This window comes from Galdieria sulphuraria (genome assembly GCF_000341285.1).
Source record: "Galdieria sulphuraria unplaced genomic scaffold scaf_45, whole genome shotgun sequence".
NCBI classification, from domain to species: Eukaryota; Rhodophyta; class Bangiophyceae; order Galdieriales; family Galdieriaceae; genus Galdieria; species Galdieria sulphuraria.
In genome coordinates, this window is record NW_005178430.1 from 97,094 (window position 1) to 122,622 (window position 25,529).

At 38.0% G+C, this 25,529-nt stretch overlaps 13 protein-coding genes across 15 annotated transcripts; 4 read left to right on the forward strand and 9 right to left on the reverse strand.

The window, feature by feature from the left end:
• Positions 1–2: 2 nt before the first annotated feature.
• Gasu_48230 (ubiquitin-conjugating enzyme family protein) lies at positions 3–2,547 on the reverse strand. Its single transcript, XM_005704143.1, has 5 exons — positions 1,158–2,547; positions 754–1,110; positions 638–703; positions 445–579; positions 3–388 (listed from the first exon to the last, which is right to left on the reverse strand). Exons 1-5 carry the CDS (start codon positions 2,478–2,480, stop codon positions 128–130), a joined length of 2,142 nt encoding a protein of 713 aa, XP_005704200.1. The 5' UTR covers positions 2,481–2,547; the 3' UTR covers positions 3–127.
• A 40-nt stretch (positions 2,548–2,587) lies between these two features.
• Gasu_48240 (mitochondrial carrier (BOU / S-adenosylmethionine carrier)) lies at positions 2,588–3,628 on the forward strand. Its single transcript, XM_005704144.1, has one exon. The coding sequence runs from the start codon at positions 2,605–2,607 to the stop codon at positions 3,589–3,591; it is 987 nt and encodes a 328-aa protein (XP_005704201.1). The 5' UTR covers positions 2,588–2,604; the 3' UTR covers positions 3,592–3,628.
• Positions 3,629–3,642: 14 nt separating this feature from the next.
• On the reverse strand, positions 3,643–4,627 carry Gasu_48250 (uncharacterized protein). The gene is made up of 4 exons (XM_005704145.1): positions 4,472–4,627; positions 4,392–4,425; positions 4,213–4,344; positions 3,643–4,158 (listed from the first exon to the last, which is right to left on the reverse strand). The coding sequence occupies exons 1-4, from the start codon at positions 4,594–4,596 to the stop codon at positions 4,063–4,065; spliced, it is 387 nt and encodes a 128-aa protein (XP_005704202.1). The 5' UTR covers positions 4,597–4,627; the 3' UTR covers positions 3,643–4,062.
• Positions 4,628–4,632: 5 nt separating this feature from the next.
• Gasu_48260 (peroxiredoxin (alkyl hydroperoxide reductase subunit C)) lies at positions 4,633–5,377 on the reverse strand. The gene is made up of 2 exons (XM_005704146.1): positions 5,162–5,377; positions 4,633–5,114 (listed from the first exon to the last, which is right to left on the reverse strand). The coding sequence occupies exons 1-2, from the start codon at positions 5,315–5,317 to the stop codon at positions 4,701–4,703; spliced, it is 570 nt and encodes a 189-aa protein (XP_005704203.1). The 5' UTR covers positions 5,318–5,377; the 3' UTR covers positions 4,633–4,700.
• Positions 5,378–5,382: 5 nt separating this feature from the next.
• On the reverse strand, positions 5,383–6,377 carry Gasu_48270 (hypothetical protein). Of its 2 annotated transcripts, XM_005704147.1 has the most exons (4): positions 6,185–6,377; positions 6,015–6,135; positions 5,927–5,960; positions 5,383–5,871 (listed from the first exon to the last, which is right to left on the reverse strand). In XM_005704147.1, the coding sequence occupies exons 1-4, from the start codon at positions 6,321–6,323 to the stop codon at positions 5,782–5,784; spliced, it is 384 nt and encodes a 127-aa protein (XP_005704204.1). In that variant the 5' UTR covers positions 6,324–6,377; the 3' UTR covers positions 5,383–5,781. The 2 variants fall into 2 exon arrangements, with proteins under 2 accessions (XP_005704204.1, XP_005704205.1); XM_005704148.1 differs by having other exon boundaries at positions 6,015–6,227.
• A 130-nt stretch (positions 6,378–6,507) lies between these two features.
• Positions 6,508–9,618, forward strand: Gasu_48280 (alpha-galactosidase). Of its 2 annotated transcripts, XM_005704149.1 has the most exons (7): positions 6,508–6,522; positions 6,567–6,775; positions 6,830–7,519; positions 7,573–7,716; positions 7,771–8,281; positions 8,344–9,079; positions 9,156–9,618. In XM_005704149.1, the coding sequence occupies exons 1-7, from the start codon at positions 6,520–6,522 to the stop codon at positions 9,545–9,547; spliced, it is 2,685 nt and encodes an 894-aa protein (XP_005704206.1). In that variant the 5' UTR covers positions 6,508–6,519; the 3' UTR covers positions 9,548–9,618. The 2 variants fall into 2 exon arrangements, with proteins under 2 accessions (XP_005704206.1, XP_005704207.1); XM_005704150.1 differs by having other exon boundaries at positions 7,573–8,281.
• Positions 9,619–9,625: 7 nt separating this feature from the next.
• Gasu_48290 (bifunctional lysine-ketoglutarate reductase / saccharopine dehyrdogenase) lies at positions 9,626–12,837 on the reverse strand. Its single transcript, XM_005704151.1, has 5 exons — positions 11,868–12,837; positions 10,883–11,810; positions 10,282–10,836; positions 9,858–10,213; positions 9,626–9,804 (listed from the first exon to the last, which is right to left on the reverse strand). The coding sequence occupies exons 1-5, from the start codon at positions 12,797–12,799 to the stop codon at positions 9,747–9,749; spliced, it is 2,829 nt and encodes a 942-aa protein (XP_005704208.1). The 5' UTR covers positions 12,800–12,837; the 3' UTR covers positions 9,626–9,746.
• Positions 12,838–12,867: 30 nt separating this feature from the next.
• Gasu_48300 (aldehyde dehydrogenase (NAD+)) lies at positions 12,868–14,638 on the forward strand. Its single transcript, XM_005704152.1, has 5 exons — positions 12,868–13,104; positions 13,151–13,381; positions 13,432–13,956; positions 14,008–14,196; positions 14,249–14,638. The coding sequence occupies exons 1-5, from the start codon at positions 12,886–12,888 to the stop codon at positions 14,606–14,608; spliced, it is 1,524 nt and encodes a 507-aa protein (XP_005704209.1). The 5' UTR covers positions 12,868–12,885; the 3' UTR covers positions 14,609–14,638.
• Positions 14,639–14,642: 4 nt separating this feature from the next.
• Gasu_48310 (uncharacterized protein) lies at positions 14,643–15,837 on the reverse strand. Its single transcript, XM_005704153.1, has 2 exons — positions 15,576–15,837; positions 14,643–15,527 (listed from the first exon to the last, which is right to left on the reverse strand). Exons 1-2 carry the CDS (start codon positions 15,681–15,683, stop codon positions 14,727–14,729), a joined length of 909 nt encoding a protein of 302 aa, XP_005704210.1. The 5' UTR covers positions 15,684–15,837; the 3' UTR covers positions 14,643–14,726.
• A 70-nt stretch (positions 15,838–15,907) lies between these two features.
• On the reverse strand, positions 15,908–16,937 carry Gasu_48320 (uncharacterized protein). The gene is made up of 4 exons (XM_005704154.1): positions 16,669–16,937; positions 16,477–16,620; positions 16,135–16,401; positions 15,908–16,084 (listed from the first exon to the last, which is right to left on the reverse strand). Exons 1-4 carry the CDS (start codon positions 16,790–16,792, stop codon positions 15,978–15,980), a joined length of 642 nt encoding a protein of 213 aa, XP_005704211.1. The 5' UTR covers positions 16,793–16,937; the 3' UTR covers positions 15,908–15,977.
• Positions 16,938–17,842: 905 nt separating this feature from the next.
• On the reverse strand, positions 17,843–19,277 carry Gasu_48330 (cell cycle checkpoint protein). The gene has a single exon (XM_005704155.1). It carries the CDS (start codon positions 19,210–19,212, stop codon positions 18,268–18,270), a length of 945 nt encoding a protein of 314 aa, XP_005704212.1. The 5' UTR covers positions 19,213–19,277; the 3' UTR covers positions 17,843–18,267.
• A 490-nt stretch (positions 19,278–19,767) lies between these two features.
• On the forward strand, positions 19,768–21,967 carry Gasu_48340 (methionyl-tRNA synthetase). The gene is made up of 2 exons (XM_005704156.1): positions 19,768–20,475; positions 20,522–21,967. The coding sequence occupies exons 1-2, from the start codon at positions 19,856–19,858 to the stop codon at positions 21,777–21,779; spliced, it is 1,878 nt and encodes a 625-aa protein (XP_005704213.1). The 5' UTR covers positions 19,768–19,855; the 3' UTR covers positions 21,780–21,967.
• A 298-nt stretch (positions 21,968–22,265) lies between these two features.
• Gasu_48350 (KIWI) lies at positions 22,266–23,327 on the reverse strand. Its single transcript, XM_005704157.1, has 4 exons — positions 23,157–23,327; positions 23,012–23,104; positions 22,863–22,968; positions 22,266–22,809 (listed from the first exon to the last, which is right to left on the reverse strand). Exons 1-4 carry the CDS (start codon positions 23,235–23,237, stop codon positions 22,724–22,726), a joined length of 366 nt encoding a protein of 121 aa, XP_005704214.1. The 5' UTR covers positions 23,238–23,327; the 3' UTR covers positions 22,266–22,723.
• Between the last annotated feature and the right edge of the window lie 2,202 nt (positions 23,328–25,529).

Below are 25,529 nucleotides of genomic sequence, written 5' to 3' on the forward strand. Positions count from 1 at the left end.
CCAAGATGGAAAACAATTTGTGGCTAATCTAAAAAATCGTGTTGACAGAATGATATATCCAATCAGTCACCTATCTCTCTGTACATTTTCCTCTACAGCTTGGACGTCAATGATAGTAATAATACTATTACAGTTGCTCCAATGTCTCTTTTAGTTTTTTCAAAGTATCCATTTGAACTCCACAAGTAATTCTACTCACGGAGGAGGAATCCGTAAACTCGGAAAAGACATTGTCATGACTTGGACTCATTGTCCTTTCGTTAGCTTTCTGTTGCCATTCTTCCACTTGCCGGATAACTTGTCTTTGTTTCAATCTAAAATGTTCCTTCAATACTTGCTCAAAGCCTTTGTAGGGTTTCTTAAGAACATCCAACATGGCATATTTGACCTAACAAAAACAAACAGTTAAATACTATCAAGCTGTATCATGAATGTATCACGAACAGTATAATCTTCGACATATAAATTATATGTTCTGGATTTTCTCTTTCCTCTAATAGTGGATTGAAACTCTTCAAAGCCAGGTTCGTTAAAATAAGGTTCTCCAACAAAAATGAAACTCTGAATGGACACTAAAACCTACTCAACAAGAATCTAAGCATCTAAAGCAAATGCTACCAATATTAACGTCACTTACCTGTAATAGAGTACATTGACTTGACCAGCTTGGACCTGGCCATGTGCCAAGTAGAGAAAGACAAATCTATAAACATCATATGTGAGAATCAATATAAAAAACGTATGCTATACGACCTTGCCACAATTGTATAGATTAGGATTGCAACGAATTTCTCCACGTCTTGTATTCAAAAAGCGTCCTACAGGAGGCTTCTCAGGATATTCTATTGGTAATAAAAAGTCAAAGAAAAACGCTCCATTTGCATAAGGAGTACCTTCAGGTCCAAAAATAAGTACTCGGAAAACATCAAAATTTTCTTCATCTACACGGACGATAATACTTGAACCATAAAAAAGTGGAAGATCATTTCTGAGACTTGAAATTTCTTTGGCGAGACGAAATGTACGACCTTTGCTAGCATTCCATTCTTTACGCATATTGCTCTTGTTTGTAATTGAATGAACCCGTGAAAGACCTTCCAAAGTCTGGAACTAGACACGAAATTATTCGAAACTATCTCTAACAAAAAATTATTTACCTGCAAATCTTTTAGACGATTACAATACTCCAGTGACAAATCCTTATCACTTCTTTCAGACTTTGGAATGGATACTTCGGTCCTGTCTTGCACATTATTCATAAAACGTTCATATAAAGTTTTTATGCCTCGTACTCGAGCACAAGTCTCAGCAACCATATTGATGAGGAATATTTCAGCGCGAGGAATGTCTAAATTGACGTTCAAAGTTGATTTTTGCAGAAAATAAACACTTCTCTCAAACTCTCCCAACAGTTCTGCCAAGCACACATTTGCGGACTCTTTCTCCGATCCATTATAGTCATACGTACAAGAAATAGGGATGAAGAGAAACAACTGCAGAGTGAAATCCTCAGCAAGCAGTCTTAGAAAGTAAAATAGGCTCATATACAAATCCATTCGAGAACAAACATCATAAACTGAATTATTTCTCAAAAGATTGGCAACAATTTGCGACAAAACACTATGATGTAAAAAGGACCAAAGAAACAGAGGATATGGTCCTAGTCTTCGATCGAGCACTATTACTAAACAGTCGAAAACAGAAGATATCAAGGAATCATCATAGTCAGACTTTCTTTTATGACTTTCGTTCTCTGAAAACTTTTCATGACTACTTCCACCAAAACCAACTCCTGAAGAATAATATCTTGTGATGCGCTTTGAACAACGCAATGATTTCTTGCTTGTGAATGCGGAATCTTTCTGCAATATTAGCCTTGGCACTTTCTTTCTAAGAGTAGTTGTTATTCTCTCAATTTGGAGATTAATACTTAAAATTCTGGCTAGCCCACAGTGAAATCTTGCTAAAGAAAGAAGTGTACTGGGTTCTGCACTCCATTCTACTGCACAAGCGTCAACAGAATAACCACAATAACATAATTTTGGTTGTGAAATAGTCAAATTAGAAGATAACGAAACCAGACCGCTTCTGCTGTCTCTTTTTTCAAGCTTGCCTAATTTCTCTATTTCTTCATCCCAGTACTGCAACCAAGTCTTGTGTTCACCCAAGCTGAACAAATGAATAAAGAGTTTGAGGCAATCTCGAGTCGCCAATTTCTGTAAACACAACTGCAAAGGACAATTGAAGTTATTCAGCAAGTTACCCGAGTCATCTGCCAAAGCTCGTAAACAACAACTTTTACAAAGGTTGTGTCCACAACTTAGCTCTAAAAGCTTTTCAGTTTGTAAATGCTTACAATTATCGCAACTGGTTCCTTGAAAGTTAAGCTTGCATTGGTAACTTTCGCCTTTTTGCGTTTGCTTTCGATGGCTCTTGACTGATACTATCTCCACATCTGAGTCATCGGATCCGACATCCATACAAATGAATGCTGATGATAAGACGACGGCGTTTCTATTCACACAGTAAACGCAGTATAGTTATCTATTACAGCTATTATAGTGAATTGCAGTTTTTAGTTTATGTTTAACTCTACTTTTTGGAATGTCTACAGATTCTGTGGATTTTACTCTTTGGGATCATCTCTTTGCTGGTGCGATCGCTACTTCAGCGGCAGTATCTACCATGCACCCTATGGATACTATAAAGACAATACTTCAACATTCTCAAGGAAAGAATCCGAGTTTCAAGGCCGATTTATCTGTTGACTCTGTACTGCATAGTCGTTCAAGTGCTCTAACAGTTGCTGGTCAACTATTTAGAAAAAGAGGAATATCAGGTTTCTATCAAGGTTTAGGCGCAAATGTTGGTGCTCAAACTCCTGCAGGTGCAATCAAGTTTGCAGTTTATGGTATTCTGAAACAGAAGTCAGAACGTGTGTTTGACCCAAAATGGCGCTCCTTTGTAGAGTTTGGATGTGCAGCTTTGGCTTTCATTGCTTGTTCCGTTGTTTTGGTACCTGGAGAAGTTGTTAAACAGCGTCTTCAGTCAGGAATGTATTCATCTATGAGAGCAGGAGTTGTAGAGACTTGGAGAGCACGTGGCATTTCAGGGTTTTATGCAGGTTATGGTGCGACATTGTTGCGTGATATTCCATATACTATGTTGGAGTTTGGTTTATATGAACAATTCAAAAGGTTGTTTCGCGGCAGTTACAAGAAGGATATTCTTCCGCCTCATATAGAATGGTTCCTTGGTGGCTTAGCGGGAGGCTGTACTGGTTTTCTTACAACGCCTTTCGATGTTTTGAAAACGCATTTGATGACGGGACAACATTCGCAAGGTATTTGGCCCTTGTTTCATAATATTGTCCAACGAGATGGTTTATCTGGACTCTTTTGTGGAGGCCTTACGAGAGTGCTTTGGTTGATTCCATTCACAGCTGTATTTTTTGGAGTTCACGAGGCAAGTAAACGAGCCATGATTGGTTTGAAACGGCATCGATTGTTTTCAATCCATACCCGTTCTGTTGTTGGATTCTGTCAACCGATGAAGTTGAGGAAGAGGCGGACTCCATTTTTTATTCTTTAGATTCGTTTGTTGTATACAAAATTTTTGAATATTGAAGATATATTGGTTGGTAATGGTTAAGGTTCTGCCATATGAGAAGTTGTGTTGGCGAAAGTTCACATAAACCCACTTTTCAAACTGTTTTTAGGAGCACTTTTGAAAGTCAATAGCACTACTCGTAGACATAATAGAAGCTATGCAATAGAAGTATGTAATACAATAAACGGCTTTATTGCTATTGAAATGAAAACTTTGGACTAGTGTCTGTTATGATGCAGAATAATAAACTATATACATATCAGAGACAGAAAGGATATACCTATCGCATAAAATTCAAAGGCAACTTTAAACACATAATATCTTTCACATTGGCTTATTTAGGTATAAAGGTTCGATGAAGCTAACACAGAACTGCTCGTTATTGTTTTGAGTGTTACTGGATATAGTTCTACTGAACTAATGGTTCGTCAATGACTCTTCTTTCTCCTGTCTCTAACTACTCTCATATGCAACTTCCCCATCTTTCGACTTTGCCTTGGGCAACTTTCGAACAGGTCTTGCTTGTTCCAAAGACACCTTTCTCCTATGCTGATACAAACAGATAAGAGAAACAGTTATGGAATCTAGCACTGCTCAACTTACCCAACTTTCGGTATTAGCAACGACAGCCACATCTTTCAAAAAGTGAAAAAAGAGGATCTGCCTTGCTCGAATGTAAAGCACTTTGTTGTTGGTGCAATTCATATGGTCTTTTTCTTTGTTTTTTTGATTATTCTATTCACTCTCAAGTCTAAACTCAAAGTCGATGGCAGTTGACATACCTCATCAAGGCTAACCATATGTGTCAGATAAACACTATTTAGAAATTGAGCCCAACCAACGACTTTTCAGAAAAGTATACCTCATATCTGGTTCTATCTCCTCTAAGATGCCTCTCACTTTCTTTCCTCCTCGCAATAATATCTCCACCGGTTTTCCACATTGAGCTTCCACAACGTTAACTAAACTGGGTTTTGAATGTCTCATGAGAGAGGAATGGGTCCCTCTCCAATGTAAAAAAAGAAAGTTGAAGTCACAACCAACACAATCATGAGGGGAGTTTTATTCATGAACAAATAGATATATGACTATCACAAATCTTTCAATATCGTCTCTGCAGATGAAGCACCACTGAATCCGGTACCTTCCTCCAAATGTATCTTTTTGACAACAAAGTTATCAATCAAGCTCGAGAATCTGCGACAACGGATACCACCAAAGTCACCAGTATCTATATCAAGACCAAGTTTCTTAACCGATTGTGCACCACCGTCAGCGAGCATCAAGATTTTTCCAGCCACTCCTTGTGACTCTGCCCACTGCTGCAACACGAATGGGTCGTTGACAGCTAAACAAGCAACTGTATCTACTCCTTTTGATTTAATCTCATCAACTTTTTGTCCAAAACCAGGAAGATGCTGTCTGGAACAAGTAGGAGTAAAAGCACCAGGTAGCCCGAACAGAACAACCTTCTTTCCAGAAAATACTTGATCTGAAGTTATTACCTATATAAAGATAAACGGAAATAGATTTCAAGAACAATATTTCATACTTGTGGTTTTCCTTCTTGAAGAATCTGAAACTTCAAGTCTGATAAGATACGACTTCCTTCTTTCAACATGGTTGTCGATGATAGATTCCCACAGAAGAAATTGTGTAATCCAATACACTTTTTATTAAGATGATTCATAGAAATGGGTTTCTTCATCTTCTATAATAAAGACGCCTGTTGGAATCCTATTGTCATTGTCGAACAATCAACACCACCAAAAGAAGGGCCACTAGTGCAGCAGCTAATACCGCACCCATAAGCAACCACAAGTTCAAGTCTATGCTTTCAAGTAGACCACCTGTCGTACTTCCACCAGCCAACTTGTCAAACAACTGAGAACTCGCAAACAAAGGTGTGTTGACCAAACTGGAAGAGAATACTGCACTCAGTCTGCACTTGGAACTCTCACACAAATATGCCTTTCTACAAACAACTTTCGAAAACACTTTTGAAGTTATCCATTTGGGTTTATTTATGTTGACAAGGAAAGCAACACAAGTGTCCTTATCCGAGCTCATGGAACATCTCCTCCTCTTCCGTGCCATTCTATTTTGTACAATTTCAAAAAGAATTCAGTTGTGTATTTGAATATGAGTTTTCACAACATCTCCATAGCCAAACTATTTATTTGTTCTTTTCAGTTGACTTTCATCCACTACGAAACCCTCGTCTACCAATTTATGATAAGAAAGCTTGACACTTTCTTCTCTCTAAAAAAATACTGAGAAAGAAATTCTTGACGACTCTGAGATATTAACAACTTACCTCTTTTAGCAACTTGGCCAAGTACTTTGTCTTACTTTGTTCACATTCTTCATTAAAGTACAAAAGGATTCTCAAAAAATAAACTCACTGAAACCAAGTAGCATAATAAAAACTTCCGAGTGGGTCGTGTTGCGTAACAAACCAATCGTGAGTGATTCTCTCTTCAATCTTCCTCATAAGCCATTCCTTCACAGGAAACTCACCAGTTTCTACGAATATTTTAAACAACCAGCTGCCAAAGAGTTTCCTTCTCCTTACCATAACAACAAAAGTAACGAATAATGTATCGGGGTCTCAAATGGAGCACAGCCGATTGAGAGTTGACTAATTTCAAAGGAAGACTTGTCATATTTCTTTCCAACAAACTGAAAAACCCACAAGTCCCTGTGGATAACATTTCTCTATTATTATTATTATTCGACAATCAACAATTCTCACAAATGTCATAATGAATATGCATGTGCCAGGCGTATTTTTTGAGCCGTCTACCCGAAACTTTCGGTTACGAACTAAGCAAGCAGCTTATGTATTCAGAGTCAACGATAGCAGAGTTTTAGAACACCTTTACTGGGGACCCTTTCTTCCTCTAGAAGATGGTAATCAAGCTTATATCATTTGTTGTTAATCTGTCCACTAACAGATAGAGGAAGATTTGTCGTATCTTTCACTATCCAATGTTCCTGGTCCTTTTGATCCCAGAGGCGTCATCTCAGTGGCAACTATGATGGGCCTGAATGAACTTGAAGACTTGGAAGACGAAATGGACTTGAGAGAGAGGTGGAAAGTGTATACAAAGGCAAAGGATTCTGCTGAAGATAAAGTGAAATCGAGAAGACTAGAAAATGCAAGGTATGTGGAGTCTTCTTCTGAAATAATTCTGTAAATAGTGACTTTGTATTCCAGCTGGAGATTGTGGAGTATGGAGCGTGTTCGTGGTGGAGATCTGAACAAGGATCTGAGTGAAGGTGTGATGTTGAGAGCTCTAGGAGAGTCAGAATCAAGAGAAGCAAGTTCTGTGGATGTCAATTCAAAAGTAAATGACAACGGAAATAATTTGGAAAGTTTGAACCTTGATATGTCTCACGTACCTCGAGGAAAAGAAAGGCCTCCTTCTCCACTGTTGATTCCTGGACAGAGAATTGTTTCTAAGGAAACTAAAAAGACTGTTTCACCTAAAGGATCACCCAAGAAACGTGGAAGTGCTGGCAATTATGATATCGTTCATGTTGATGATCCTACAGAAGTAACTAATTGGCAGAAACTAGATCCTGATGTAATTGGAAAGAATACTCAACTGTTGGAGTTTGCTGACCAAGGAACAGGTGACTATCGCTCTCCTTCTTTCCAGGTTCGTTATGAAGATGGAAGTACGCTGAGTCCAGTTTATTATTTTCGTCATCGCATTCTGAAAGGGAAAAGTTCGATGCCTGAATTCTTTCCCAACATTTATTTGACCAACCTTTCGGAAGCGACTACTCTCGTTCTTGAATTGCATGACTTTGTTACAGGACTTGTCGTTGAACTTCATTATACAGTGATGCACGATTATAATGCAATATGTAGACACGTCGTATTTATCAATAATGGAGACTCGTAAGTCTTTTTTTGTTGCATACAATAGTAGGCCTACTGATATACTATTCAAGTTCGGTTTCCTTACAACGAGTAATGAGTAGTACTGTAGATTTTGATACAGATGAGTATTTCTTGACGCAGTTGAGTGGAAGTTGGGCTCGCGAACGCCAAGTAGTTCAGACGCGGTTGTTGGATGGAATTACTGCATTTCAAAGGTTCGTTTATGCCATTTCTATTCTTGTTAGATATGAAGTTGATGATTGTCATAGTGGAAGAGGTGCTTCTTCACATCAACATAATCCATTTGCTATCATATCTAGTGGAACACCTAATGAAGAACATGGAGCAGCCTTTGGTTTTTCGTTGCTATATTCAGGAAATTTCCAGTTGGAGGCAGAAATAAGCGAAACTGGAAGACTTCGCGTCAATCTTGGAATTAATCCTCAAGGCTTTGCTTGGAACTTAGAACCTGGAGAAAGTTTCTGTTCTCCAGAGTGTGTTCTTGTGTTTAGTGATGAAGGCATTGGTGGCATCTCGAGAGAGTTGCATCGGCTATTTTGTGAACATTTGATACCTCAACGCTGGAGAAATTTTGTTCCTCCCGTGTTAATCAATACTTGGGAAGCTGTTTATTTTAATATTAGTCATGAAGTAGTTATAGAATTGGCGTCGAAAGCCAAAGAATTGGGAATTGAATTGATTGTTTTGGACGATGGTTGGTTTGGTCATCGAAATGATACAACAAGTTCGTTGGGAGATTGGTATCCCAATCTTCAAAAGGTATTAAAGCTTTTTTGTATTTGTTGGTTTTTACAGAACTTGGCTTATATATATATATATAGCTGCCTTATGGTTTGGCAGGTCTTTCGAAAGAAATCCATTCCATGGGTCTGCAGTTTGGTTTGTGGTTTGAGCCAGAAATGGTTTCTCGTGACAGCGAATTGTACAGTTTACATCCTGATTGGTGTCTTCACATTCCAGCTAGAGGAAAAACTGTGGGAAGGAATCAACTAGTGCTGGATTTTTCTCGTTCAGTTGTCCGAGATTATATATTCAGTCAGTTATCTAATATACTGAGTAGTTGTCCAATTGAATATATTAAGTGGGATATGAATCGGCATCTGACGGAAGTATTTTCTCAGGATTGGCCTGCAAGTAGGCAAGGAGAGATTGCTCATCGTTATGTGTTGGGTGTTTATGAGTTATTGGGACGTATTACAAATGCCTTTCCTCATATAATATTTGAGACTTGTAGCGGTGGTGGAGGAAGATTTGATGCCGGAATGTTATATTTCGCACCACAAATATGGGCCAGTGATAATACCGATGCTGTTTCACGCATTTATATTCAGTATGGAACAACTCTTGCCTATCCTATTTGTTGTATTGGGTCTCATGTTTCCACAGTTCCTAACCATCAAACTTTACGATCAACCTCCATGAAAACACGTTCACTAGTAGCCATGTGTGGTACATTTGGTTATGAATTGGACCCACGGCAGCTATCAGAAGATGAAAAGGGAGAAATTGCGGCCTATATTCAGTTGTATAAACGGCTTGCGCATCTGATTCGAAAAGGTAATACAAAAAAGACGTAATGTGCTTTATGAGAAAACGGAAATCTAATGTAGATATGTGTTTGTGGTATATTTAGGCAATCTTTATCGTTTATGGAACCCTTTTTTGTCTTCCAGTGCGGCTTGGATGTTTGTTAACAATGATGCCAGTCAGGCTCTTGTTTTTGCCTTTAATATTCGTAGAGAAGTTGGACGTCTATTACCTCGTTTGCTGCTCCGTGGACTATGCTATGAAACTGTTTATGAAGTAGAGGAACTTTGTCCCGGAAAGCTAGTACGGAATATTGATACCGGTGCTATAATGTTGGATCCTCGAGGAGTTTATCAATATGGAGAAAATAAGAAATTACTACTATCTGGAAGAACTTTATGTTGCGCTGGTCTTCCAGTAAAATTTTTATTCGATGCAGATAGTGTTTTATTTGAACTCAAGGCTGTGACCTCTGCTTTGTCTTTGTCAAGTTTCTGAGTAACGAATGGCGATCCCTTCTTTGGTAAGCCATGATAAAATAGGTTCTGAAAGGTGTTGTGGTGATGGACGAATTACACCCAATCCTGAAATTTTCTTTTCTATGACAAGTTTGACTGCCATAGCACATGTTATTCCAACTGTCCTCGCCATTGCTGTATATTTGTATGCTTCTCTATTCCACTGCATGTCTCCCACTTCACTTAAAGTTGCTGTAACCGTATGCATTGCATGAGAGTTTTTCAGTCGATACTGAACTTGCACAAGCATAAACACGGCATCTTGTTCATCTCCATCAAGTGTCAAATACTTTTCCAATATCGTAGCCAAAGCATCGACAGGACTTTCTGTGTCTTTCAGTAGTTGACAAAGTTCGCCATCAAATAAGCCAAGCCACTCCAAGGCCTCCATGGCTTTGTCTGCTTGACAATCGGATAACTGATGATCCTCCAACAACTGTCTTCCGTATTCCCAGTGAGAAGCAATCAAGCTTCTAGCTTCTTCTCGTAAATGTTGTTGATCAACGTTTCCCACAACACAACGCAAAAGAAAGTCATTTTTGGTAGTTTCTAATAGGCCTACTGCTGTGCAACCATGCATCACCTGACAAAAGCCTTCGTATCGCAATGTGCCTCTTAATACTGTTTCTGCTTCCGGTATTTGATACTAATATGGATATAAAAAAAGCCTATATATATCTCTCTCTATGGATACGAAAAGAAAGTTGCCCTTACCTCTTCGATATACAGAGTAGAGTCACGATTAGGTAAAACTTCCAATGGAAGAGGAACATCTGGAAATACATCGCTTCCAACTGGTCTCGCACAAGTCATCAAATATTTTCCTGAAACTTGAATCAGTTTACCATCTTTTTTGAATTTCGCATCCGCTTGGCTAGCAACTAAAACACCCTTTGGACTCCAACTGAACTTGTAAAGAAATGGATTGGAATGTGCACACTGAGGCGCAGGTAAGCCTCCACACCAAGAATGAAAAGATACTATTTCTCCATTTTGGGAACGAACATGTGCAATGAGCTTATGTGCAAGCATATGATCGATTCCTGGATCTAAACCCACTTCATTCACGAGCATAACATTTCTTTCCTTTGCAGTTGGATCCAATTTCTGAATTTCTGCGGATACATAGGAAGCTGTTACAAAGTGTTTCCCAATTTCAACACATAAACGGGCAATATTTGCATGAAATTGCGACGGCAATAGACTAACCACCACATCATGATGCTCAATCAACTCCTTCACGACTTTCATATCTTCCATAGTCAAGTACTAACAAACATGAGGAAATGAAATGCAACCAAAGATGAATACATACCATCGTCTGAATATTGGGTCTATTTCTGGCAAGTTGAATAGCTGCCTGAGGTTCGTTACTTGCAATAGTCAATTCATATCCTTCCTTATCTGCTAAATAATCTATCAATGGAGCAGCTACTCTTCCAGAACCCAAAACGAGTACTTTTGGAGAACATGAATGACTCTTCTCGTATACATCCTTGACTTGTAGTGTTGTCTGAGATGTTTCTTTTAAGATATTGCTGTCTTTTACAGATACTATTTCCAACTTCTTCATAACCAATTCTGCTTGTTCCTCAGAATTGGCGTCTAAACGTAACAATAAAGTGGATGGCATATTCCTAGTTTGTCCTATTGACCAACGGAGAATTTCAAAACTACAATGCTCTTCCTCAATAATATCCAATGCTTCGTTAATAGCTCTAGAGTCAAATAAGTGTCCTTTAAGTAACACTTGTCGGTGAAACCTTTGTGACTCGCTTGGTTTCGCTTCATGAATTTCTCGCAAACGAGATATATAGGAAAAGTGAGGAGTTAATTTACCATTTGTGGCTATACAAGCTCGTTGCAACTCTAAAGGTAAGTCGTCAAAATTCAATTCTGTGGACTTGTTAGGCACATGAGTTGCCAACTTAGGTAAAAAGGACATAAGAGAATTACTAAAATGTTCCGAAGACTCTTTTGCTAACTCTGCAGGTAAGTTATCTGTTGCATGAAATAGAATACCCCGATCCGGAAGACTACTCAGGTCATCCAAACAATCCTTGCTGATAGGATCATATATATAAAAGGGATCTTCAATACTTGTGAATTTCTTAAGAGATTCAATGGCACCCTCATGATCACAAGTAATATCACATATTCCAATCAATTTTCTCTTTCTTTGTTGAGATTGCAAAGTTACAATGCTTTGTAGTTGGTTGTCAGTAAGTAAACGACAAAAAGACCTTTTCAATGCACACAATATTGAGTATATACAGCTACATACCGATAAGTCAACTTACATATCCCAATAAGAACCATGTACAATAACTGAGACATAAGGTGCAACTACTTCGTGAAAAATGGGTTTATAGCGGGAAGGATTACAATAATAATCAGACTTGGAAAACTTCATATTAGAATCTACTGGAGTCACCATATGTTCAGTTGTGACAACACAATAATATATTCGACGTCTCATATCTTCCGTTACTGATGAGCATGAAAGAGTTGCTAAATCCTCCACATTCACTTTCATACAAGGCAACAAAGTCAATATTTCTTGGACCCCTTGACTAACTCTGCCGTTTCCAGTGACTGCAAAAATAAATGGACACAACTCTTTTGGTAGACCTCTCTCTTCTATCATTCTTCCAACACGTATAACAGCATCTTTGGCAGTTTCCAAGTCTGGATACATATACGCTGATCCCATATGAAGAAATGCAGTGTTGTATCTCAGCGCCAACAGACGTTCACCAAGACCTCTTAAAAAGGTTATAGTTCCTGCCAAACCTGCGAATCTTCCAAAAGCAACAAGCCTCTTCCCTGGAAGTTTTCCTTCAGAAGGATCAAGGGAAACTTCAACTATGGCTTCGTAATCAATGAGACGAACTTTCCTCTCTAATACTGCATCTAGTAAAGGCATATTTTCTGGCTGTGCTTTGATAGTATGACTAAACATACAAAAAGTTCTTTGAGGAAGCAGCGAAGCAACTGAAACCTGCTTTACTCCCAAAATTGTCCCACAAACACTCAAGTCTTCTGTTACAGTAGCTCCAGCCTCTTCATATGCCTCATCAGGAAAAATACGAAGCTTCGAGGGTTGAACATAAACTTTTATTCCTAACTCTACCAATTTCCTTACATGATCTGGAACGATAGGAGTCCTCCTTTCCCAGTGACTTCTAGTTTCTCTAATAATACCAAGTGATAAGTATTTTTCATCCGACATATTTTGCTATCGGTCTCCAAAAACTTCACAAATACTCAAAATATTTGTGTCTCAGGACAAACAGGAAATGTCTAAAGGACTTGATAATGGCATTGGAATATGAGCAACACTTGTTTCTTAAGGAGCTTGGCATAGAACCAGAAAACTTGGGCTGTTTTTCAGGTGAATGGAAAGGATCAGGGGAAGAGATTCTTTGTTATAATCCTACAAACAATAAAGTTATAGCCAAAGTAAGAGCAGCAAGTGAAGAGGACTATGAGTGGTGTGTCAAACGTGCCCTTGATTGCAGGAATCTTTGGTCTTCAGTAAGTATTAAAGTTGGCTGTTGGAGAGTTTTCACAATGTTTCAAGTTGCCTATGCCTACAAGGGGAGAAATAGTGCGACAAATTGGTGATGCACTACGTGAGAAGAGGCTGTTACTTGGAAAGCTCATTTCACTGGAAATGGGTAAAATTCTTGCAGAAGGCATAGGTGAAGTTCAAGAGTTTATTGATATTTGTGACTTTGGTGTGGGTTTATCTCGTCAATTATCTGGCAAGTGCTTACCTAGTGAAAGGCAAGATCACGTTATGTTCGAGATGGTAAGCTCCTATATCGGTTTCGTTGATTCTATTGAAGCAATCTATTTCAGTGGCATCCATTAGGAGCTGTTGGATATATAACTGCCTTTAATTTTCCTTGTGCTGTGTTTGGTTGGAATAGTGCAATCTCTTTGGTTTGTGGAAATGTGCAGATTTGGAAGCCAAGTGAGACCACTCCTTTGGTAGCCGTTGCTTTGACCAAGATAATTGCTCAAGTCTTAAAAAGTAATGGATATCCTCCAGAAATCGCTTCCCTAGTAATAGGATGTGGTGCTATTGGAGAAAGACTGGCTAAAGATAGTCGATTGCCACTCATATCCTTTACAGGATCTACCAAGACTGGACGAAAAGTATCCAAGTTAGTACACGAAAGATTAGGAAAGACCATTTTAGAGTTGGGTGGAAATAATGCTGTTATTGTTGATAAGGATTGCAATATGGACATGGCACATAGAGCTGTTTTGTTTGGTGCTGTTGGTACCGCAGGTCAACGTTGTACATCCACCCGAAGACTTTATCTTCATCGTTCCATTTATAATAACTTTGTGGAGAAATTGGTGGATTCTTATCGACAGGTATTCTAGGCCATTCCTATCATTTTTTGTCATGTATTGAATTGGAAATAGGTTATTATTGGTGATCCTTTAGATGAGAAGACGTTGATGGGTCCTTTACATACAAAAATGGCGGTAGAAATGTATCAGAAAGGTATCGAAGAAGCTGTTTCTCAAGGAGGTAAAGTCCTCTATGGTGGTAAAGTGATTAGAGACAATTTTGTGGAGCCTACTATTATTGAAGTGAAGCCACATGCAAAGGTGCGATTGAAGTTATTTCTTTACCCATTCACTCATTTTTCATTCTTTTTAGTGTGTGCAAGTGGAGTTATTTGCTCCCATTTTATATGTAATGCCCTTTGACACTCTGCAAGAAGCGATCACGCTCAACAACTCAGTCTCACAAGGTCTAAGTAGTTCACTTTTCAGTAGTCATATGCAGCATGTATTTGAATGGCTAGGCCCTTGTGGCTCAGACTGTGGCATCGTGAATGTCAATATTGGAACGAGTGGAGCAGAGATTGGCGGTGCCTTTGGAGGTGAAAAAGAAACGGGAGGTGGTCGTGAAAGTGGAAGCGATGCCTGGAAACAATATATGCGTAGAGTAACAGCTACCGTTAATTATGGAAATGCTCTTCCGCTTGCTCAAGGAATCCAGTTTGGAAGTAGTTGAATTTTTCGTAAAATCAATTTCTTTTTGTTAGCAAATTCCCTCTTCGCTATTCAAGCAGCTTTGCCATGACTTATCTTCTGCAAATATAACACATAGGAAACCCAAATTCTTTCCAGTTTCAGTTGTTTGTTGTCTCTTGTTGAGAATTGTCTACATTTCCAAAAAGCGACCAAATATTCCAGTGACATAAAGGACAGTGGATACCTCCACGAATCATCCACCGCTGCATACAGGCTGTGTGATATACGTGACCGCAATTAAGTTTCAATAATCCCTTCTGTCTACTTTTCTCCTCTTCACATTCGACAAAACTATTGGTGGAACGACTAGAACACAATTCCTCTAAACAAATAGCACATACTGCTTGTGAAACAAGCAAATCTGGAGAGAACTGACACAGATTGCATACATATTCGATCTGTTGTTTTGAAAGAGTAAAAGCTGGATTGTTAGGTCTCCGAAGTGGATGCGATGCCCCATTCTCACTATCAATACCTCGATTCATTGCACGGTCTGCATCCATAGTATACATAAACAAATTGGGATGGTTGGGCAAGATCCTCCTCTTATCCAAGTAACACAAACCAAAACCAAAAGTCATAAGAATAATTACAACCAATGCAGTTCCAATAGCTGCTCCTGCAGTATCCACTGCTGGAATACCTTCCTGTTCAGTTACGACTTGCGAGATATTAGCAGGGTTGAAATAGCAGTTATACGAAGATCCAATCGAAAATTGGGAAATATACGACTGAGCTTCTTGCTTAGTGTCTAAAAATGAAGCGCTTTTCGTTTGATAAGCATACTCTATATTTCCGGATATATTAACTTCAACAACCGGTCTATAGAGTGTACCACTTTGTTCGATAGATGTATTCAACACGGTACAAGACGTTTCCGTCCAATATTGAGTGGAATCCTTTCCCCTTATTCAGTAATCGTCCTTAACTGACTTTTTTGAACGTACCCTTATTTTTATCCAACTGATGGTCATCCAGTAGGCAGCTCCAGCCAAAGCTCCTAACAAGAAAAAGGCTCCCAGGCCAATAAATAGTCTCTTTCTTGTCAACAACATATTGTTACAGAGTTTAAAACGGTAGCAACTTCCTTTCTCAACAAAAACAAGAGGTCAACTCAAGTTCCATACAACAAAAACTCACTTCCTAAGGAGGTTTTAAGACTCCACTTGCGGGGACGAAACCCAAACAAGAAATCCTAAGCCTTATGAGATAAAATGCGCGCCGGTTCAGTTTCCACATTACGTCCATTGGACAATGGTGGGCCACCTCAGGAAAGCTCCATATTTTTAACACTTTTATTGTATTAGACGAGATAAGTGTCCAGTATTGCTAGTATCATTATTCAGCTATCAGTGTGATCGTTTTGAAACATGTTTTGCTACATGGGAAATAGTTGGCATCATATAATGTGCTTCACCAATATGGACAGGTTTGGAACGACGCACATGGTTTGGTTCTATATTCCGTCAAGTGAAACAAATTTTTATAAAGAAAATGAAGACTTACCACGCTTGAAAGCTTTCACTTGTGAAGATTCTTCCTCTTTCTTGGCCTTTCCCTTTTCTTTTGCTATCCAACTGGCAGTTGGTCTTTTGTATCCTATTTCATAAGTATTCATAAAGTTTGTTCTATTATATTTCATATCGGAGGTATATTCTAGCTTCTCTTGGAGCTTTTCTCTTTCTTCTCGAAGTGAACAGTTTTCAGAAAGAATGTTACTGATATTTTCGATACTTTCTTCCTTTCTATCCACTCGTTGAGTATTATGGCTATCTATACAAAAATGAACAAATAATTATCACAGCTTCCTTTTAGTTTGTGTTAATTTCGTTCAACAGTGCTGCTTACTTTCTTCAACGGTTTCAGCTTTCAAAGTCATAGAAGAGAACATTTCAAAATCAAGATTCTTTTTCGGAGTTCTCTTCTGGTTAGCAATGATACCGAGTGCTACAAGTTCTCTTGTCAATTTGTTACCGGTCGTCTCTGTGGAACCTTTTTATAAGAGTAAAACAAACTCTGTTGAGATCTAAGAAAGCTTACTATCGTTTTTGATGAAAGATTCCTTATGAGGTGAGTCAAACTCGTTGGTTTCTGGAGTCTCATTTTCCTTCTCTACCCGAGAACGACTTTGTAACTTCTTTGAAGAGCTTCGAGTAGTCACCATTTAAAAGGCGGGAAGGAATTCAAAAATGAGGCAAACCAGCATGTTGGATGTAAAAATGATGGAGTATTCGAAACTATGGAAAACGATAACTTGTCCGAGTTATGTTTCAAACTATATCTGATGATATGCTAATGAGTAGTTGATAGAATGTTTCATCTTCTGTCAGTAGAAGACATTAATAAAATAACCCCGCACGAGTTTGTCGTGCAGTTATAGAGTCGATATAAAGGAGATCGTTCATTCGAACGGAATCTTCTAGGATGTCTTGTTTTCTTTGTTTCGTAAAATGAGAAACTGAGCTGATAAGAGAAAGGTTGAATTTGTGTTTACAGACTTCCAGCACCAGACTTGAAAGAATTTGCAAAAATCAAAAGTAACTTGTTCGATTGGTACAAGCAGAGAAAAGTACTTGCATATCATATTGCAGTTGTCTCAAATAATTGAGTTTGTAAATTTTGCAAGCGCAAGACCAAAAATTTCGAGCAACTTGTGACCCTGAAAAGTCATCTTCCCTCAAAAGATAATAAAGTCCAATTGTGTGCAAGTGGAAACTACTCTCTTTTTCACAAAAGCCAAACCATTCGGTTTCTATAGTTTAGAGATTACCCTCTTAGTACAAATTCATCAACGTATCGTGAAAGCTACAAAATGTTTGAAGTGCCAGCATATTCCAAGTCAACTTATCTTCCAAAATCTAACCTGTCTTATGAAAATAATTCATTCAAAATGATTCAAACAGTCTGAAAAATTCAATTCAGTCATAATTGCAAGTGATTTTCCTTCTTAACAGTCACTCCTTTTTCAATCTCCACTGAAACCAAATGAAGCAGTCTTTCTGACTTCAACAAGTAGCTTTCTTCCAAACATTTCCTAAGACATTCGGAATGATGCGTTGCTTCAACAATGTTCTAAAACGGGTTCTCGGTGTTTGGATTCTTTTCACTAACATTCTGATGAACATGTAGCTCTTTGAGAAAATATCCTTCGCAACTCTCAGGATATTCCCTCATTCGGCTCTAATAACGTTAAACATGGAAATATATAAGATGTCAGTGTCTCCTCAATCCGTATCTGCTGGATATTCTTTTTGTGACTAGAGACTTGTTCCCGACACACCATGAAATGAAAAGGGCAAAAAACAATTCACCTAAACTTAGCTACTGCTGATTTCTATTATATGCAAAAATTATCAAGCGAGCGAATCATGAAAGTTCAATAGAATATCTATATTCATTCTAAAATATTGAATAGCCTTCGATGGCTGGTGATATCTATAATTTCTTCATCGCAATTGTCAATTAAGCCAAGAAGAATTACAGACTCGAATATATAGACAGGTTCACCAGTACTAGTTCTAAAAAACCATTCTTTGATAGATAAATCATGTGAATGTATGAAATAATTAGTTTTGTAATGAACAGTCCATTATTATTGTAATACCGACTAAAAATGTGCAACAAACGGTTTCTCCACTATCAACCTTCCAAAGAGCGAATCAAATACTCCAGAAAACAGTAACTCGAAGCAACTTCAATCCATTGTTCTGGGGTTTTCGAACCAGTTCGGAAACGAATGACAAGAGAAAGAACACCAGTTTGGTTTACGCGAAGTCGACAAGTGTCAGAAAAGGCCAAAGCTCGCACACATCGACGGATAAAATGCATAGGAAACACAACTCCACCAAACTCATCAGACACATGAAATTCGGCAAAGACATCGGAAGAAGATTCTGTTGGAGATGGAAATTCGATACATACGGATATCCCAATAAAGCCTCCGTACGTATCTGTTGTCCCATCTCTGCCAACACCCTGTAGGGTTATGGTCGGCATAGGACCTTCCCGCTTCACTGAAACTTTTAGAGCTTCTGTGCCCGCAACATCAATTTCTTGGAGAGCTTCACGCAGCAAATCAGACGCTAAAATTGCAGAACAAACTACGGATGATGCAAAGAAAGAAAAGTCAACAGGAGGCTCAGCTTGGATTGTTTTCAAACGACACTGCGTCACAAAATCTGGATCGTGCAGGATTAGATAAATCGGTTCATTTTCCATGACTTGAACAACTCGAAGAACATTGGCTCTTGAAGTTGACATATTATTGAAGCTTTGTGAGGTTTGTGTGACGCCCAAAACACTTAGCCCATCTATGAAATCGGTTAGAAACACACAGAATCCTTCAAAATTTTCCGAAACCTCCAACGTCGCAAAGGCATTTTGACGAACAAGAATAGAAGCTTGGAAACTCAACTCTTCTTCAACCACCAACTTCAAACCTCCACGAGCAGCTTGTGACACCCATAAAACTTGTTTCTTGGTCTTTCCAAAATTCTTACATAAACAGGTTAGAGCATCAAAAAACACTCGGGGGGTTTCACCAGTAAGCGAAAAGTTCAAATATGCTTCTTTCTCGCTTTCCATATGGCTGTTTGACACACATTCGATAAATCACTAAAAATTTTTGAAAATTCTTAAACGTCGATCTTCCGAACAATTTGCTTAAGTAATATTCTAGATCCTTCTGGTTGCAAATTTTAACTTTCTTGGAGATAAGATACCCTTTACAGAGAGATATTGTTGCTTATAGTTTCTAAAGTAGGATTAGAAATTTTTGCTCCTACCGAAAAAAGAGTCCATATAATTTCCAAAAACTATTGCCTCTGATCTATTTCCGATGTAAATTTGTTTGCAGGCAGCATTTGAGAACTTTTTATATAAAATGTGTGAGGATGAATATGGAAATTGTAATAAAAAAAATATTCAACTTTTATCATTTTGAAATGTCATAGAAGGGTGTGTAGACAAAATGTAAGGGAAAGTATTTTCATTTTGCAATTAAAGTGGTAAGATGATGACGATATAGTACAAGTCGTGGGTATACTTGATCGTCTCCACTTAAAAATGAAGCGAAACAAACAGGGGCCCGCATACTACAGTTATATTATCTTCCTACAGAACTGGGCGAAAGTTGAATAACATTTCCTCGAGTGACTTCATTGAAAAGAAAGTTTTATTTATACACATTGTCGAACGAATTGAAAGAATTTAATATTGAAGGATTTTAATGTCGATCAGTCGAATTCATATCCACTTGTGTTTCGCACAACAAGCGCTTACGTGCGTTCAGAAGACACATAGCTTTTTCAAACCCTGTCATTTCAATAGATCTTTGGGAAAGTTAGGTTCCCTATTCAAGAAGAGAGGCAAATCTGTAGCTGCTAGCCGTTCATACAAGGCCTCTCTGGACCGCCACCAAATTCTTAACAGAGAGCAGAAGACAAACTCCTTGTCAGACTTGTCGAAAATATGGAGAATAAGCTGTAACGATGAGGAAAGAGCAGAGCTAAAAAGTTATGAAGGCAGACGCGTAGTACTGACAACGCCACTATACTATGCTAACGCCTCACCACATATGGGAAGTGCTTATCCAACCATAGCTGTCGATGTGCTTTCAAGATTCTACAGATTACTCGGAGCAAAGCCAGTTTTCATCACAGGAACCGACGAGCACGGAGAGAAAGTTGCAACTGCTGCTGCGAAACACAAAAAGAGTCCTCTCGAACATTGCGACTCTGTTGTGGAGCAATTTTTAAATCTATGGAATAAGTTTGGCATCCGTTTTGACAGATTTATCCGAACAACAGAAAAAGGTCACGAGGCATTGGTTTCACAATTTATTCAAAGGTAATTTGTATTTTTGGTTGTGTTCTCCTGCTTGATATTATGTCAGAGTTTATGACAACGGAGATATTTACAAAGATACTTATGATGGTCTTTATTGCGTCGATTGCGAAGAATATAAAGATGGCGAAGGCTTAACAGAAAATAACCTTTGTAAGATTCACCGTAAAGAATGCGTGCAGCGTTCGGAAGAAAACTACTTTTTTGCACTTTCCAAGTATCAAAAAAAGCTAGAGAAGCTATTAGATGAGAATCCCCTCTTTGTGCAGCCACCTGAAAGACTAAACGAAGTAAAAGGTTGGTTGAGACAAGGTCTACGAGATTTTGCTGTTTCACGTGCAAACAATGTTTGGGGAATTCCGGTTCCCTTTGATCCAACACATTCTGTGTATGTTTGGTTTGATGCATTGAGCGGATACCTTTCAGCATTGTTTGCTTGTGAGGAAGAAGGCATCTCCTTGGACAGGTTGTCAGATTTAGGCTGGCCAGCAGAAGTACACATTATCGGTAAAGATATACTACGCTTTCATGCTCTATACTGGCCAGCAATGCTAATGAGTGGTGGATTACAACTTCCTAAGCGAGTATTTGGACATGGTTTCTTGACAAAGGATGGCATGAAGATGGGAAAGTCAGTCGGAAATACACTTGATCCTGTTGAACTAGTGGATTCCTATGGGAAAGATGCAGTTCGATTCTATTTTATTCGGGGAATAGTTTTTGGAGATGACGGAGACTTTTCGAGAGAAAGGTTTATTCAAGTTGTCAATTCAGAATTGGCCAACAATATAGGCAATTTGCTTCATCGCAGTTTGAATCTATTAGGAAAATATTGCGAGTTTAAAATCCCGGTATCTTCGTCTGCTGTAGTGTCAGCAACACATCCACTAAGGCTAACTGCAGAGTCCATGGCTGAAAAGGCGAAAGTTTGCTATCATCGTTTGGATTTTGCCACAGCCTGTGAAACTATGATACACTTAGCAGCGGAAGCAAATCAATACATTGCATATGAACAACCATGGGCTTGCTTTAAAAGTGGAGAAGCGAACAAGGCTGTCCAGTGTCTCGTCGCTTGTTTAGAAACTGTTCGAATTGTGGCTACGGGCTTATCTCCTGTAACACCCGAGTTTTCTAAACAAATTTATTTGTCTCTAGGTTATCCTGAAGAATATTTCAAAATGTTATTCTGGGATAGGGATATGAAGTGGGGTGGTTTGAAAGCAGGTGTTTCGTTCGATCGACCGAAAGTTATTTTTCCTAAGATTGTATCTTATGAAGAGACTTTGAGCAGCTCATTGAGTCATTGACCAGTGATGACAATGTTGCTGATAATTTGGATTTTTTTGAGAACGCTAGTGACGTCCATACAATATGGATAAGTAAACCGTCTTGTTGCTGTATATACTTTGTGGACCTTTTTGTCTGTTAGCTTAAGAGGACATGACAAATAAAGATAAATATGGAAGATGATCGAAGTAAATGGGGTTTTGCGGATTTCGACAAAATCTAATTTAGCCACTCACTCAGAGAAGACGATCTCGACTATCGTCGCGTTGTTTGTGCAGACTCGTATAAGAGTGAATAAGCTTTCAGGTTCCTTCATCTTGAAAGCTGGTATTGAAGGTGATTCTGGAGTTGCAGTCCCGATGTTTATTCGGAGCGTGCATTTATCGTGAAGTTGCTTCATTGCTATCCATCACATTCTTTTTGCAGACTTCATAGCTTTTTCCTTTTGACCAAAGCAACATCCGAATTCTTCAGAAAAGCCTTCAATTTCTCCAAGTTTACGTATCCACGTTCCCTGATTATTTAATTTGCTCACTGAAATCTGAAATGTATGAAGATTCGACGATTTAGTAATGATTGAAAGAGCATCAAAAGTGCCTTGCTCTTCACATTAGGCGATACTTCCTTATCTAGAAACAGAAACTAGCATCTAACACGAGTTGTCTAAACTTTGAAGAGATATAGTGAATTTCGGCAAAGCAAAAATATTAGTTAATTCTAAAACAATGGAAAACATCAGTATCAGTAGTTGAATAACAGAAACAGGAGAAAATTCTGTGGAGGTATCTGTATTTTATCAAGTATCGCATAACAGTTCAAGTTCTGTTTCATGCAAAGAACAGTATGATTCAAAGTTACAACACAGCAAAGTACGAAAGCTGACAATATAAAACACAAATTGAACAAAGGCAAGCAATATAAGCTCCATAGAAAAGATGCACGTTGGATAACACAGACAAATATTTCATGGAACCCCTCTTTGGATTGCATCGTCAATATCCGCTAGGTAAGACTTCAACTTCTCATACTGCTCAATGGAAAGAGAAATTCCTATTATGCTCAACTCCTTAGCTTGATAGCTTATTAGAGGCTTCATCACATACCCTTTCGTCCAGGTGCTAAGGTTTCACCATTGTTGTAATATTCACGAATATCCACCAACATCTTTCCAGAAAACTTTCGAACAGTGACTCTTCTTGTTTTAGAGAGCTACCAAACTAAGAAAGGAGAATCAAAGAAAAAGTAATCTCACCTCAAAAAAGGGATATCCATCGCAGTCTCTAGTCCAGCTATCCTTCTTGTATACCTTAGTAGGCGGCTCTTCAATTGTTTCGTAGCTTGACTCCTATTTTATTTCAATGACGCATAGGATAGTCACTAGTCTTAATATTACTTACAGACGAATTTGAAGGTTCTGGAGAACAGTCCTTTCTTGGTTTGTGTCCAGGTTTCATTCCAAAAGAGGGGTTTTGTGTCATTTGAAATTTTTGTTGCTCTCTCTCTTTCTCTTTCTGGCGGTCAAATAGAATACACCAACACGAGGGCTTGAAACGTTTCCTTGTGAATTGAAGTGAGAGGATAATATAACGTTGTTATTTGGAGACAAAGATCAATGTCTTCTTGTGGTTGTGTATTTTGAAAACAACGAAAGCATTCGCCCATTCGTTCGTTCTACAGCCAGGATTTTTTAACTAAGAAATCTGTCAGTAGTTATTTCATATATGCTTTATTTTTTTCATTTTCTCTTTAGTATATTTATATGTGTAGCAACGTTACTTTCTTCACTATAATAGGACGGATTTGGAACTTTGATTATATCTTTGTGTGAGAACAGAGTATAATGCCCTCCTATCTAAGGTTTAGAGTGCGATAGCTTCTGTTTCCTTATGTTGCATACAAAAGGAGAGAAGAAAAAAGGCTGAGTCTGTAATACGTGTCAAAGACTATTATTATAGGACTGGAGGACACAGCTGGGCAAAGAAATTTCCTTCTACTAGACAAAGGCCGTTACTGATTATGAAAACAATTGTAGCATAAAGCTGAACATGTTATTTGACAAAATTATTCCTATACTATATAAGGAAAAGATGTCCTAAAGTTGCATTGCTTTGTTAGAACGCTCCAGTTTGCAGAGATGACCCATCTGAGTAGATGAGTGTCAAATTTAGTTTTGGCCTGATCCATGTTGAATTATCAACTTTTTTGAAACAGTTAAGAAAGCAGGAAAATTATATTAATGAGTATTTAAAGAATGGAACATAAGGAAGTCTACCTAACAAAGATGAAGGACAATCCTAATAAATCATACTACATTTCTAAGTTGAACAATAAAACATCCTGTAGATATCAAAGCAAAATATAACAAAGCAAATTTTTATTTAAATGGACTTTGGAAAACGGTTTTCGGGAAAGTATCTACTCAAATACAATGCTACACACACACACAAATAAATACATAAATAAATAAATATATATATATATATATATATATATATATATATGAAGAGAGAGAGAGAGAGAGAGAGAGAGAGAGAGAGAAGGGATCAACTTTTTACCTTTGAGGATCGGAAATTTCACGAAATAACAACTGAAAATACAGATGTAACCTTTCTGTAAAAAGCAGAAAACATAACAAAGAACCTAGAATACATTCTGCCTATGTCGTTGAAAGACAAAAACGAATTACTGTTTCAGTTCAGTCGGATTGAAACGCTAGAAAAAAAGGAAAAACGTTCTAAAGATTTTCTAGATGCGAGTGATGATCCAAGGAATTAGAAAGAAACTTCAAAACTAATAGAATCAAAGGCTGAGGTGGAGTTGGATCAAAGTATATGCTTCTATACTTGAAACAACAAATATTCAAAAGCATATCATAATATGTATAACATGAAAAGCTCTATTCACGGCAAAAATTGACAACATTCATTCTTTCATGTTTGACAGCTGCAATGCATTAAAGGAAAGCTTTCAAGACGAAACAATCAGCGCGCTTTGTGAGATCTAAGATGGCTGCATTTTTTATCTACGACATTTCTTCGCATCTTGCTTGTTATTGAGTATCTTAGTTAGTACTGCCATTTAGCCAGAAACTTCTGGAAAGAGAGGATTCCACATGAATTCTCAAATACCTTGACAACAAGATAACTGAATGTGGGTTGGTGTACGAAAACAAAGGTTGTAGTCAGGAAAAATCTCAACATAAATGGCAATACCGTCGTTGCAATGTATGCACGAGAAATTTACTATTAAAAATTTCCAGTGGAAAAAACGTGCTTGAATTCATGACTATGTTACAAAATGCAAAAATATCGGTTGAAGAATCTCGAAGATAATTTTTATATATTTTCACTTCCAAACGAATGCTAAATTGTGACACTTTGCACTAAAATGGGCAAAATAGTGACGAAACGAGCAAGTTAAAACAAAGCGATTTTAAGATGAGTCCTATAGAGATACTCAAAGAAATTCCTCAAGAAATTTTCAAGTGACAACGGGAATAGACACTTACAAAGTAGAATTGCGACTATTGTTTTTCTTTGAGTAGTACTTATGTCGCTTGAAAATAAGAGAAAAATAGTAAACAAACATTAATTAGCATGATTACAAATGTCGCTAACGCGAATAAAAAAACAAGAGACAGAACTATGTCCAAAAGCAGTCAATCAAAAAGAAGAAAAATACATTACAAAAAACTCACGGAAAACGGCATCAGTAGGAAAGAAGCGGTTGATGAATGCTTTTGTAAGACATGGTATAGCACAATGAAGCCA